Here is a 15,401-nt window from a genome sequence, read left to right on the forward strand (position 1 = left end):
CAAGCTATTTCCAGTGTCGCGCTGCGACACGGGAAATAGTCCTTGTCTTTGGGAACTGGAATCTTGCTTAATCCCATAATGATATACTTCAACTGTAAATTAATCGTGACAACGTCTTGAGTGTTGGCGCAAAGGCGTGTTTTGAATTTTTTTCAGCGTGACGGCGTGTTGTGTGTTAGCGCGACGGTGTGTTGTTGACAACAGTTAAGAGCCTTGTCACTAGGCGCTCTAACGTTGTTCCTAACTAATTGTTTAACTTTTAAATGGCCCCCGGGAAAGCATAAACTCAGATATCAAAAGTAGTACACATAAAAACGACTACTCAACTTCTGCTAAGAAAACTTTCTAAGACAAATACATACTGTTTGCATGCATTGTTCAATAATACTTCCCCATTCTTTGTTTTCATTAGCCAAGATGTTATTTTCCTAAAGCAACAACCATTTAGTGATGTTATGATTTTTTTCCGGAATTGACAAATTTGATACTGGAAAAACGGTAATAATTGGAAGTGGCATTTATGAATTTATTTGCCAAATATTTATATTCATTTTTTTTACTTCAATGTAACCTTAATTTCGGAAGTATTTAATTTTTGTTTAATGTTATGCTTATATTGTTCCATAAAAGTTAATATCCGAAAGTCCAGTACGTCAAATTGGGCTATGGCCTACAAAGAGTGATCCCGGAAAAATCTTGAACATTGAATTGTTTACCATGAGGGTCATAATCAAGTACTGACAAGGAAGTACTTAATTCTGTCAAGACCAGGAGTATAACGTGATACTTGTACTCTTATATTTTGTACCTAGTACTTATACTTATTTAAAAAATAGACAAAAGTGTGAAACGAATCTTATCTGTCCCCCTTTTTAACCAAGCAGTGTATGAGTCGTGCCATCCATCGGACATTTTAAAGCTTTTTTCACCACAGCTTAAACCACGTTGATTTTGTGATCATAGATCATATAAGAAGATACAGTTTTAGCATAAGTATCAAATCATGTTCTTAAGTGTTTGGAACCTAGAATGGAGAGAATTTTCAACGACTCATTGAACTTGGCATTGAATGTAGAACAGTCTTAGTGCGATTATAGAAAATGAATAATAATGAATATTGTACATTTATACATGTATATATTTATTTTTTGTTTTGCCTTAAACAGCTTATTAGATAAAAAAAAAATTGACAGTAACAATAACTCCGACCTTTAAAATGTAATTATTCATGGAGCTTAGAACTTCGTTCTTTAAAATGGTATTCTGAAGAGTGGAAAATAAGAATTACTTTAAAAATATGGATACATCAAACATCTATCCCCATGACTTGTAATATGAACAATTGGTTTATAGCTCTCCTGGTCAGAGACCAGAAGAGCTTATGCAATAGTAATGCGTCCGGCGTCCGTCCGTCTGTCTAGCTGTCCGTCTGTCTGTCTTTAAACAATTTTTCAAAATGCTACCCCTCCTACAGTTTTGGTCTGATTTCAATATAACTTGGCACACAAGTAGAATATACATGTACTAAGATACATAATATTGAGTAGTGGTTTTTGATTTCGATGAACGGTGTTGCCGTGTTTACTAAACATATGAATTTCTGTGAAATTCTTTCAAAATGCTACTCCTCCTAAAGTTTTGGTCTAATTTCAAAATTACTTGGCACACAAGTAGACTACTCTAAGATACATAATTTTGTGTATCGTTTTTTTAATTCGATGAACGGTGTTGCCGTGGTTACTAAAAAAAGAAATTTCTGTGAAACTCTTTCAAAATACTACTCCTCCTAGAGTTTGGGTGATTTCAATATAACTTGGCACACAAGTAGACTACACGAAGGTACAGAATTTTATATATCTGTTTTTGATTTCGATGGTGTTGCCGTGGTTACTAAAAAAGAAATTTGTGTAAAATTCTTTCAAAATATGCTACACAAGTAGACGACACTAAGGTACATACTTTTGTGTATCGGTGTTTGATTTCGATGAACGGTGTTGCAGTGCTTACTAAAAATAGAAATTTCTGAGAAATTCTTTCAAAACGCTACTCCTCATACATTTTTGGTCTGACTTCAAAATAACTTGGCACACAAGTAGACTAAACTAAGGTTCACAATTCTGTATATCGAATATTGACTTTGATGAACATTACTTCATTGGTTACTCAAAATGCTACTCCAAATACAGTTTTTGTCTGATTATATTATAATGTGGCATGCAAGCAGACTCTCTAAGAAAATAAAGAGACTAAATCAAGTATCATCATTCTATATGTTGCTGTTGTAACGTTCTTATTCCCAACTGCTTAAGTACTTTTCTCTTCCTTTGCTCTAAGTACAAACCAGTAGAGCTTCTGTCTTAACAGAGACTTCAGGTTTATAAAACACAATGGATGAAACTTATGGCATAAAGTTAATGTGCGAGATACATGTATTAATAAGTCTGTGAGGCATGCAAATGTACGTAAATAATGTAACAGCCAATGTACACATAAGCAAAGATAGCTGCAGATCTGTAGCGTTATGGTTTAAATTTATATACTTGTCTTTTACCATAACGCTACAGATCCCGTAATGCAAAAAAGGAGCAAGTAACGGCGCAATATTTTTTGCGCATTTATTAAGACAAGACCTGTTATTGGGTATAAAAGTTTTGAACCTTTGACCTTGACTTAAGTTTAGTCCCCTTTCAAAAACTTAAAACCTTCACAATAACTTTTGAACCGTTAATACTAGGGCTGTCATATTTCATAGGTGTTTCCTTCTAAGTGAAGACTGTCTATATTTGTAAGTTTTTGAACTTGTGTCTAATTCTTTTGACTCTTAGTCAATAAAATATTTTTAATTGAATATATTCATTGTGATAAGACCTCCCTTTAAGTAACAACAATTTTGACCTTTTGACCTTGACCTTTGAGTTTAACTTGCATTTGAGAATTTTCAACCCTCGCTATAAGCTGCCATACGGGGGCATCAGTATTTCACAAACACATTTTTTCGCATAAAGGTTATGTTTATAAGACCGTTATTTAGCGATATAACGCACTCACAAACATTAAGAAATCAGTTAACAACAAATGCTAGGATTGCCATAATTAGTCTAGAGAGCAAATTACATAGCAAGTGCTCTCTAAAAACATTGAAATTTAATACGTCAGCTAAACTTACTATATATAATAATCTGACAAGGAAGTACGTTAAATCCAAACATTGTAAGGGATACTTGCAGATTCCAAGTTAAAAAGATGGTCAGCATTGTTAATATGGTGTTATTTTTTATTATTTTTAAATTGGTTCTTTGTGACTCATGCGACCCCATCCATGGACCTGAGGGAATTTATGACTGTGTACGTATACCTAGCTATAACGGTTACCAGTGGGGAGTTTGTCTGTCAAGTCAGTCCTTGAAGATACAAACTTCGGGAAAAAATACTTGTCAGGAATCGTTGTTTTGCTGGTTACCCTGTGCGCAAAGTATATACCCTGAATCAAAAGGTGGATACATTCACGAGGATTGTAAATGCGATCCCGCCGAAAACGAAAGAAGGAAAAGATATTTAATGGAAAAAGAAGGAGAATTAAAAGTTAAAGTACCACCTGTCTGCTTTAAACCGGCATTAAAAAGCAATTGTCATTGGTATTCAAACTGTCTTGAAAACCATACTTCATGCGAAAAAAGTGAATTTTCTTTCGCCATTTCATATGGAGAGGCCATTTGCTCTATCTTTTTGGAAATGTTTGATACGCTTTCAATAGACGGGAAGAATTGGATCATATCCTCTGAGAATTGCATCGAGAATAGAATGACATCAGTCTTAATGCCAAATAAATCTTTCAATTGTGAGAACATTCGCGATCGTGCATACGAGGCCTTTTCTGATTGCTACTTAAATAGCAAACCACCATTTTGCAAACTTTATAGCAAAGACAAAGAGAAAATTTATTGGAGCATAAAGCAAGTATTTGAACATGCATTCGGAAATAAATTCGATTCTGGTATGGCAAAATTTCGATCATGTCATCGAAATGATTTCTCTGGACACCAAAGAAAATTCATATTTTATTTGAAGGAGGATTCAATTCAAAACATTGACGAAAACGAATTAGCAAGAGCGTTAGTTAAACACTTTAACTTTTCCTCACACGGTATTGACTGGGATTTAGATAGAACGCTTTATTCTAAAAAAAAACGAGAAGCTAACAAACGTAAAGGGTATCTAGTTGTAGAAATGTTTGTTGGTAGAAAACAAGTTGAATTCAAAGGCCGATCCAAAAGAGTTCCTGTAGAACATCTATTAAGATTACTTTTTGACGCGGAATACGACGTTCATTACTATGATTACTTCTCTGAGACGGTACAGGAAGGATTTAATGAAAATGCTATTGGAGCTCTTAACATAGGGATATTGAGTCAAATCTTAAAATGGGTTGGTTTTATAGGGATGTCTAAAGGTAGGTGCAATAAGTATTCGCGAATGCAACATTTCATTTTATCCCTTCATCACGTTAAAATCAGTTGTGGAATAAATTTCCCAAGCTTAGGAAAAGTAACATGAATGTTTGTCCAATCTTATTGACAAATAAGTTTTATTGACAAATAACTTATTTAGTATTTATTTAGTATCTAGTTATTTAGAAATTGTTCATACATAGAGTATGTTCTTGCGTATCGATTTAACTGAAATATATATATATATATATTCAAAAAATTATTTTTCCTTGGTATAGGGATAAAATAAAATCCAAATCCAAATGATAAACTCAAACTTTTATCTAAAGCGCTTTCGCCCCATGCGGGCTCATCAGTAGATTTTTTTTCCAAATTTCAAATATATATATATATATATATATATATACGCAGGTGATGAAGGTATATTTCTGCACAAGTAAGGGAAGTTGACGATGGAAAAGTTAAAGTCATCACGTTTATCATACCTTGATTGTTAGATTACCATTAACGTCTTTTTCAAGTAAAATTTCTAAATATGAAAAAGATGTATAAGACTCTGTGGTATCTTTTATCTCAAGCTCGTTAGGATATATCGTATTTTTAAGAAGTCATTCATGTTCATATATGATATATATATCTCATGATTTTTTTTCCATATTTTTAAAAAGTATATTTTGATGTTGAATATATATTTGTTTACAATTGTAAAATGATTACTTTAAATTTATCTTGTAGGATCTCCTCTTCAGTGTTTTAACGTGTATGGATGTTTCGTTGGTGGTGCGCTTTTTCATTTGTATAGACAAGGCGTCCTACCTGACCCCCCTATAGTTATAAACCCAAGATTTTTTCTTAATTCCGAAAAAATAATGGACATAGAACTAAAATTTTCAAGTACGTCGAATTTCGGATATTTCGATATGTCCAAAGACACTTTTATCATTGTTCACGGATTTTTCAGTAGTAGGAAAGAATCTTGGGTTTCTCAAATGAGCCAAACAATCCTATCTAAGGTTTGTTGTATTACAGAATATTAATCATTTAAGTTTTTAATGTAAATATGCCAAATAAGGAAATTGCAAACATAACCATATGAAAAGCAACCCGATATGTTTTTATTTTCTAATGAAGACAAAAAATGGCTTTACAAAAAAAAAAAAAAAATACAAAAAGTAGATTCAGTTTTGAAACAGTCAAGAAACATGTATATTAAGCTCCAAATTTCCCATAATTCATCATTTGGTTTTCAACAACTACTTTTTGTGATAATTATACTTTTTACAGATGGATGCAAACGTAATATTAGTAGACTGGAGTGATGGGGCGAATTATCTTGAATATTACGAGCTAGCTGCAGTCAATACTGAGGTGGTTGGAGTCATTCTCACTCTTCTAATAAGAAAACTAGAACATTACCACCGCGCCAAAATGTCATATATCCATATTATTGGACACAGTTTGGGGGCCCATGTTGCTGGGTTTGCAGGAAAAGCTCATAAGGATATACGATATGATAGAATCACAGGTAGAGAGAAAGAGAGAGTAATGAAGGTATTATACTCAATCAGGCGCTTCGAAGTATAGCAGAAACTAGGAACTTGAGGTTATTTTAACGTTATTTTCAATGAAATGATTAACCCATTTGATCTTAAATCTTGACCTTTTTATAACAGGAACTAAAGATGGTGTCTCATTTAAAATACGTATGAATTGTTTTTCGTTAATGAGAAATGACAAAAAATCAAATTAACGTGCTTATCCTCTCGTATGATGTGAAACCCTTTCAAAAGTAAACAAAGTCTTCTGTCAATTTTAGATTTAAGAAATCACAAGCAGTACGAACGAATGTTAAATGATAATTAATAAACAAAAGCACCAAACCTACCACATTTAAGAAGAAATTTTTTGTATAAATTATAACAAAAATATCACAAAAATATTTTTTAAATGTAATGAATGAATTGTTTAAAATAGATATATTAATTTACTTGGAACATTTCATTAGTTTCTTTTCAGCCATTTAAGATAACCCATTAACATATGCATTTTTAAAAACAGAATCTTACTCTTGACTGACTTTGAATCTATTCCTCATGCTATTTGTAAGTTTGGGTACTTAGTAATAAAATGGACAAGAGGCCCATGGGCCACATCGCTCACCTGAGCACTAAGGGTAGGAAAAAGTAGAAAATGACTTTATATTGTAAAGATTAAATCCAAAAGTAGTCCCATGACCAATCGGATTTGTTATTTTATAACAAATGATTTTTAAAGAATTTTCCTATATATATCTTTAAAAACTTCGGTCGGCCATTTTGGCCCCGCCCTACCCCTAGTGGTAATGATTTGAAAAAACTTGAATCTACACTACCTGAGGATGCTTTATGAATTATGGCTTTGTCATTCTTGAGAAGAAGATTTTTAAAGAATTTTCCTATATATTTCTATGTAAAACTTTGGTCGGCCATTTTGGCCCCGCCCTACCCTCCGGGGGTCATGATTTGAACAAATTTGAATGTACACTGCCTGAGCATGCTTCCATATAAATATGATGAATTATGGCTTTGTCATTCTTGAGAAAAAGGATTTTTAAAGAATTTTCCTATATATTTCTATGTAAAACTTTGGTCGGCCATTTTGGCCCCGCCCTACCCCGAGGGTCATGATTTGAACAAACTTGAATGTACACTGCCTGAGCATGCTTCCATATAAATATGATGAATTATGGCTTTGTCATTCTTGAGAAGAATATTTTTAAAGAATTTTCCTATATATTTCAATGTAAAACTTTGGTCGGCCATTTTGGCCCCGCCCTACATTATGTACCCCAGGGGGTCATGATTTGAACAAACTTGAATCCACACTGCCTGAGCATGCTTCCATATAAATATGATGAATTATGGCTATGTCATTCTTGAGAAAAAGATTTTTAAAGAATTTTCCTATATATTTCTATGTAAAACTTTGGTCGGCCATTTTGGTCCCGCCCTACCCCGGGGGGTCATGATTTGAACAAACTTGAATCTAAATTACCTGAACATGCTTCCATATAAATATGATGAATTATGGCTTTGTCATTCTTGAGAAGAAGATTTTTAAAAAATTTTCCTACATATTTTTATGTAAAACTCTGGTTGGCCATTTTGGCCCCGCCCTACCCCCGGGGGTCATGATTAGAACAAACTTGAATCCACACTGCCTGAGCATGCTTCCATATAAATATGATGAATTATAGCTTTGTCATTCTTGAGAAGAAGATTTTTTAAAGAATTTTCCTATATATTTCTATGTAAAACTTTGGTTGGCCATTTTGGCCCCGCCCTACCCCCGGGGGTCATGATTTTAACAAATTTGAATCTACACTACCTGAGGATGTTACCCCATAAGTTTCATCTTTCCTGGCACAGTGGTTCTTGAGAAGATTTTTTAGATATGCCACCAAATTTTCATTAATTCCCAATTATCTCCCCTTGAATGAGGGCGTGGCCCTTCATTTGAAGAAACCTGAATCCCCTTTACCCAAGGATACTTTGTGGCAAGTTTGGTTGAAATTGGCCCAGCGGTTCTTGAGAAGAAGTCGAAAATGTGAAAAGTTTACAGACAGACGGACAGACAGACAGACGGACGCCGGACAAAATGTGATCAGTAAAGCTCACTTGAGCTTTCAGGTCAGGTGAGCTAAAAAGGACAAAGATACCAGATATGACCAGGCAATTTTAGTTTATTTAATTTTAATTAGTATATGCAGATAGCAGTTGGTTAATAACACGTAACCAAAAATATAATAATTAAAAAAACAAGATGTGTTTGTGAAACACTGATACCCCCGTATGGCAACATAGCGAAGGTTAAGCTTTCTCAAATGCAGATCAAATATGTTGGTACCAAAGTAAGGCCTTTTCGCAAGAAATGCGAAATATAAAATGCTAGCTACACCTGTTCCAGGGTTATGACCAAGGTTAACATTTTATAATATAGGACAAACTCCGTTTCAAGGTCAAAGGGTCAAGGTTGTTGGGTTCTAAAGAAAGGCTTTGTCTCAAAGATAACGTATGGGAAGTATGAAAGCGCTGGCCCTTATCGTTCAAAAGTTATGACCAAGGTTAAAGTTTGAAAAAAAGTAGGTCAAATTCTAAGGTCAAGGTCAAAAGGTCAATATTCTTGATATCCAATGAAAGGTCTTGTCACAAGGGTTACACATGTGAAATATGAAAGCTCTAGCCCCTACTGTTCAAAAGTTATGGTCAAGGTTAAAGTTTGTAAAAAGTAGGTCAAACTCCAACGCCAAGGTCAAAGGGTCAAGATTCTTGATATGCAATGAAAGGTCTTGTCACAAGGATTACACATGTGAAATATGAAAGATCTAGCCCCTACTGTTCAAAAGTTATGGTCAAGGTTATTGTTTGTAAAAAGTAAGTAAAACTCCAAGGTCAAGGTCAAAGGGTCAAAATTTTTGATATCAAATAAAAGGTCTTGCCACAAGGAATAAACTTGTGAAGTATGAATGTCCTAGCCCGAACCCTTCAAAAATTATGGTCAATGTTTAAAGTAGGTCAAACTCCAAGGTCAAGGTCAAAGGGTCAAGGTTCTTGGTATCCAATGAAAGATCTTTTTATCAGGATTATATATGTGAAGTATGAAAGCCATAGTACTTATTGTTCAAAAGTTATAGCCAAGGTTAAAGTTTTTTCATAGATACAGAAATTTCCAAGGTCAAGGTCAAAAGGTCAAGGATGTTGGTATCGAATGAAAGGTCTTTCCACAGTCAATACATATGTGAAATATAAATTTCCTGGTATCTATTGTTCAAAAGATATGGCCAAAGTAAAAGTTCAAAATTTTTGTGTTTAAGTGGGTCAGACTCCAAGGTCAAGGTCAAAAGGTCAAATTTGGTGGTACCTAAAGAAAGGTCTTGTCACAAGGAATAAACATGTGAAATATAAAAGTCACAGCTCCACTAAATCAAAAGTTACGGACAAGGTTAAAGTTTTTGCAGACAAACTGACAAACAGAGAGACAGAGAGACAGACAGACAGGACAAAAACTATATGCCCCCGAAACTTCGTTTACGGGGGCATAAAAACAGAGGTAATAGATAAAGACAGTATCAAATACATTGTAATTGAACAAACGTGGAGTTTATAAATCTTTCCATTGTAGGTTTGGATCCTGCAGGAGAATTTTTTGAAAATGCAGGAGCACCAGCAAGATTAGATAAAACGGATGCAAAATTTGTCGACGTGATTCATACAAGCGGAGGCAGTTTAATAGCAAGTAATATTTTGTTAATATGCCCCTGTAATCGAAGATTCGGGGATATAATTTTTGCCCTGTCCTTCCGCTATCTGTTTGTCTGTTTTTCCGCAAAAACTTTAACTTTGCCCAAAACTTTTGACTGGGTGGGACTATGGCTTTCCTATTTAAAAGGTGTATTTTTGTGACAAGACCTTTCTGTGGGTACTGCCAAATTTGACTTTTTGACCTTGACCTTGGACATAGACACACTTTTACACAAAACTTCCAAACTTTTTCTTTTGTTTTAACTTCTGAACGTTTGGTTCAAAGACTTTCATACTTCACATATGTATTCCTTGAGGCAAGACCTTAATTGTATACCAACAACTTTGACCTTTTAATCTTGGAGATTGATATACTTTTAAAAAAAACTTTAAACTTGGCCATAACTTTTGAACGGAAAGAACTAGGGTTTTCATATTTTACATATGTTATCCTTGTGGCAAGATCTTTTTTCGAACCCAACAATGATGACATTAACCTCAGAATTTGACCTACCTTTAAAAAACATTTAATCTTTCCCATACATTTCTGAACAGATGTTGCTACGTCTTACATATTTCACAACTGTGTTTTTTTTTATCAGAAGGTCTTACATTGGGTACCGACATTTTTGATTTATTTTAAGAAAAATAACTTTTGCTATTTTGTCATATGGGGTGATCAGAGTTTCACAAACACATCTTGTTATCAATTTGTTTTTACTATTATTTATTAAGTTACAGGATGATCAGTTAAGTCAATTTTTTTATGTAATCTAATTCATTAATGTCTCTTCTCTACAAAAAGAGTCTTTATTGATTTTTCTCGAGATGCATTTTAGAGAAAATGAGTTTAATGTTCTTTTTATGAATAAAATAAATTTCTGTAAAAAATACGTTGATCGATAAAGTTAAGTTTTTATGGTTATTCTGTTAGCTTACAAATATACGAAAGGGTAATACAAAATTTGTTAGGCTAGGTATGAAAACGCCTTGGGAAAAATTTCTTGAAACTTGTGAAATAATTATTTTTTTTAAAAAATCAGTATAAATTACACTTTAATCCCTGGACAGTTTTTAAAGGTTGATATACCTGTTAAAAGTAATGCTCAATAATATAAGAAGATATGCTGTGGGTGTGTGGATGACCCTTAAATCGTTGATTTTTGCAATAATTTTGGCCTAGAAGTCCTTCAGAGCAGGCTTGCCCCTAAATAAAATTTTGATATTTTGATAGGTTTGGATATGAGGAATAATTTAAGATAGGATTTCTAAGGGCAGCCCTGCCTTAGGGTTGAAATTGAAAAAAAGCCTACAATAAGGAATACTTATTTTGATGATCTGCCTCAAATTTGTAAATTTCTTTTACACCGTGGGAACTTTCTTTTTAAAGTCGTGGGTTCGAATCCACCTGGTACCACACTTTTAAAGTTTTAAATTTCATCTTTTCAAAGACCGTTTTAAAATTATTTTTATAGACTTGTGTTTTTCCCCTTTTCCTTCCTTTTATACTTCATACAGTATGTGTATTCTTTGTGGAAAGACCTTTCATTGAATACCGACAACTTTGACCTTTTGACCTTGGAAATTTCCGTACTTATGAAAAACTTTAATCTTGGCCTTAACTTTTGAATGGTAAGGCTTTATACTTCACATATGTTATCTTTGTGTGGAGACCTTTCATTGAATACCAACAACTTTGAACCTTTGACGGTGACCTTACAGTTTGACCTACTGTTTGAACACTTTAACATTGGCCATAATTTTTGAACGGTTTGGGCAAGGGCTTTCATACTTCACATATGTAATACTTGCGGCAAAACCTTTCATTGGATACAAAGAAGTTTCAAATTGACTCTTTGATCTTGACCTTGGAGTTTGATCTTCTTCTTAATATAAACTTTAACCATGGCCATAACCTTTGAACGGTTCGGGAAAGATCTTTCATACATCACATATGTAATACTTGTGGCAAGACCTTTCTTAAGAATTCCCCAATATATACTGAAACGCAAAAGAAAACACAACAAGAAGTATTCTACAAATGTTTGATAGTCCCCCGCTTAAAAAGTGGGGGATATTAATTTGGGTCTGTCCGTCCGTCTATCATTCTGTCTGTCTGTAACGCTTTCGTTTGCACACGATATCTCGAAAACCCTTTGATCTTTCGCAATAAAATTTTACATAGCAACTTCCTATGGACAAAACAAGAATCCTATTGATTTCCAGATCAAAAGGTCAAAGGTCACGGTCATAAATTCGCAAATTCTCTCTGTTATTACACTTTCGTTTTCGCGCAATTCCTCGAGAACCCTTTGAGTGTTTGCAATGAAATTTTACATATCAACTCCCTGTGGCCTAAGGAAGGCCCCTATTGATTTTGAAGTCGAAAGGTCAAAAAGTTGTAAATTTATACATTCTGTCTGTGTGTAACTCTATCCTTTCCGGGCGATATTTCAAGAGGATTTTGAGCTTGTGCAATGTAATTTTATACCAAAACTCCCTAGGACCTTTCTCGACTCTCTCAAAGCGTACCGCTTAGTTTGTTCTATTAGTATTTATTGTATTGCATGTCGCTATTTTTAGCATAGGGGCATGAGGTGTGTTATAACTTATAAAACAGGTTCTCGGCGGACGTTATATTCGTATTACATCTATTAGAATTGTTTAATAAGGATTAAATTAGACACCATGCATTGTGTAAAATTTTGACAATATCGGTGTATGTGTCTTCATCTTTGGATATAATTTTCATCAATTTTCGGCGGTTCCGTGGTGTAGTGGTATGTCCCTCGCTTTATATGTGAGAGGTTCTGGGTTCGATACCCAAACGTTCCAATTCCTTTTTTTTCCAAAAACTTTTTTTTCACTAAATGATAGTATTCAGCATGTGAAATTAAAAATTTATTAGGTCTAGCTTGTACAAACTCATAAAATCTTCATTACAGTCACTACTAAGTCAAAAACGTACCGACATTCCCATTTTTTACTGACAAACTTAGAAAATTACTGACAATGTGCTGTCGTTACTGTAAAACTTAGACAATTACTGACCTTTTTTACTGCCGTTACTGATAAACTTAGAAAAGTGCTGACAATCTTAGTCGGTGCTGATAAACTTAGACAATTACTGACCCGTTTACTGTCCCTGCTGAAAAACTTAGACAAGTGCTGACATTTACTGATAATTACTGTCCCTATTGTTCTCGCTCTCGGAGAGGCTGCAGTGGTGTGAAATTGATTTTTTTTTATTTTAACATAGATTATTATTTCATTTATTTGTTTTTTTTTCATATAATTTTTAACTATTTCCAGATGATATCTTTGAAAAAAAAAACTTCTATCTATTTATAGAAAATTGATTTGTAAAAATTATTTTCAAGAGAAGGGATAAATCAAAACCTTCAAAAAGATAAGCAATTAAAAGAAAAAATAATCTTCCTTTAGTAGTGAGATATGAAATTCTACAGAGGTCTTTTCATTTTTATAATAAAACAATGTTATTACATGGCATGTATTTATAATATCTTCTTAATTAACATTGACTCCCTGACTTTCTTTTAATTTCAATTTAAAGAATTAAACTGTTAGGTTAGATGAGTTTTATTCAATTTTAATTTAATTTATATTCAAATTGGTTTGAATAATTTTAATTCATAGCGCGAGGTGAGGCCGTGAGTGCCCCCTTTTGAGGAAAGGCGTTTCTTATAGTGTTCATATTATGTAAAACTTGTAATTATGTGGAGGCCGTCCATATTTCTTTTTGTGCAGTCAAACATACCCGAATCCAAGCATTTGCAAGAAGAAGCCAAAACTAAAAGACAGACGGGGGATTTAAAAAATCTTTTATTTTATTCATGGGGAAGGGGGAGGGGGCTACGGGCCTGCATTGATCATTAATCCTTTGACATTCATTGATTTAGTTACTGTCCGCATTATTCTTTTGAAATAATGTACATCTTTTAGCTGATTTTCAAATCTGGATTTTCTGGATCCCCACCTGAAAGTCTTATTTTACATGGATCTAGTTTCTTTTTGTCTTTTCAAAATAAAATGGGGGGGGGGGGGCACGTGCGAACTAAATGAAGAACGATGAACATGTACTTATTTATTTTATTAAAGTAGAACACACAATTAATTCTGCCGTGTTTCAGTTTGTACTCCTTTTCATCTGTTTAGGTACAAAAAATTAATAAATTTAATTAACTTAATAAATCGACGTTTCATAGCTTTGTTCGGTATTGAAACAAATATCATGATTTTACAGTAACACTGTGCTTTTTATTCGTCCAAAATTATTCAAGTCGTTTAGCTGATATCCAGCCGAATTACATAATCATTCAACATACAATCGGAAACTCTGTGAAGCACCTGTGTGTAAAAGAAATCACCTGAGGCGATCCGAGTGTGTACGGTAGCGGGTAAAGAAGACAATAGGAGTCACTGCTGTATTATACAGAAGAACACTCGCCGGATTTCACTGGAAGTTAGTTACGCAACATTACGGCGACAGGTAGACTCTTCTTTAAGACGGTTTGAATTTGAAAAATTCAACACCAACACATACGTAATATAAATATACAATCTACAATCCTTCAACCTCTTCTTGGATTAAATAAATATTTTTTTTAATATACCGACATAAGATAAAAATAACGATTAATGAAAAAGAGGATTGATGTAAAAACCAACCGGGGAAAGACACAAATTGTTTAAAGATTTAGGCAAAAATAAATATATGAGAAGGGGTACATTACGTCCAAAGTTTTGTAAAATTACTGGTTCCTAATATTTTTTGTTAAGTTGTGTTAGTGTGTGTGTGGGACAGTGGAGTGAGGAATTTGTTTGATTATCAATCAAATAAAAATAGTTCATAGTATATTTCCTTAACCTTTGATCAATAATTAAGAATAATTGAAAATCAAACTCAATTTATATGCAGCAGTATTGATTTATGACAGTAAAAAAAATCAGCCGGAGTTTAACTATACATGTATTTTAAACTTTGCCTGGGTCAATATTGATTTCTTGGAGAGAGAGAGAGAGAGAGAGAGAGGAGGGAGAGAGAGAGAGAGATGAATGGTAACTCGTCACGGAAGATAGTGGGACCCTACAGTTAGCGAATAATCTTAATCTTATGAAAAGGAAAGATGTTAATTAAACCTGAATAAAATAAATAATGATTACGGGACGGGTATAAATTGATCAAATGGACAAAGAAATTTGCATCATTCAAAAAACTTACATATTTTTATAAATCATATTCAAGTACCGGTATACTAGATTTTTTTTTCCATGTAACCTGTGTGCATGGGGGGGGGGAGACTTATACATGTATGTTAGAAGGTTCGAAATAAATATTTGTGAGCACTGGTTCGACGGACTACTGACTTCCAATTTTCACTACTACGTAATATATTTTACTAGACAAGTTCGCATTCTGACTTATTATTATGCTAACATCATAACACCCTTCGCCTACGTACTTAAATGAGATGAATTTCAGCACATAAAATTAAATTAATTCCAATTCACCGATAGCTACAGGGGGAAAATGGAAGGTACGAAACATGTAATATTTTTGTTAAAATTGAATCATGATTAAAAAATTTTTAAACATTAAGTTTAAAAACTAAATAGTGATCTAACCTCCCCGGCAATGTGAATAAACGGAGCA

The 15,401-nt window shown here is 33.6% G+C and overlaps 1 protein-coding gene across 3 annotated transcripts in view; it reads left to right on the forward strand.

The window, feature by feature from the left end:
- Positions 1 to 5,186: 5,186 nt before the first annotated feature.
- The window catches only part of LOC134271016 (inactive pancreatic lipase-related protein 1-like), a 47,438-nt gene continuing 37,223 nt past the window's right edge, over positions 5,187 to 15,401 (forward strand). For all 3 annotated transcript variants that reach the window (XM_062753281.1, XM_062753282.1, XM_062753283.1), the window contains exons 1-3: positions 5,187 to 5,461; positions 5,733 to 5,973; positions 9,609 to 9,722. In XM_062753281.1, the coding sequence (XP_062609265.1) occupies positions 5,318 to 5,461; positions 5,733 to 5,973; positions 9,609 to 9,722 (499 nt within the window). In that variant the 5' untranslated portion in view covers positions 5,187 to 5,317. The remainder of the gene's footprint in view (positions 5,462 to 5,732; positions 5,974 to 9,608; positions 9,723 to 15,401) is intronic.

This window comes from Saccostrea cucullata, unplaced genomic scaffold (genome assembly GCF_032062105.1).
Source record: "Saccostrea cucullata isolate Sc308-1 unplaced genomic scaffold, CSIRO_AGI_Scuc_v1 ctg639, whole genome shotgun sequence".
NCBI lineage: Eukaryota > Metazoa > Mollusca > Bivalvia > Ostreida > Ostreidae > Saccostrea > Saccostrea cuccullata.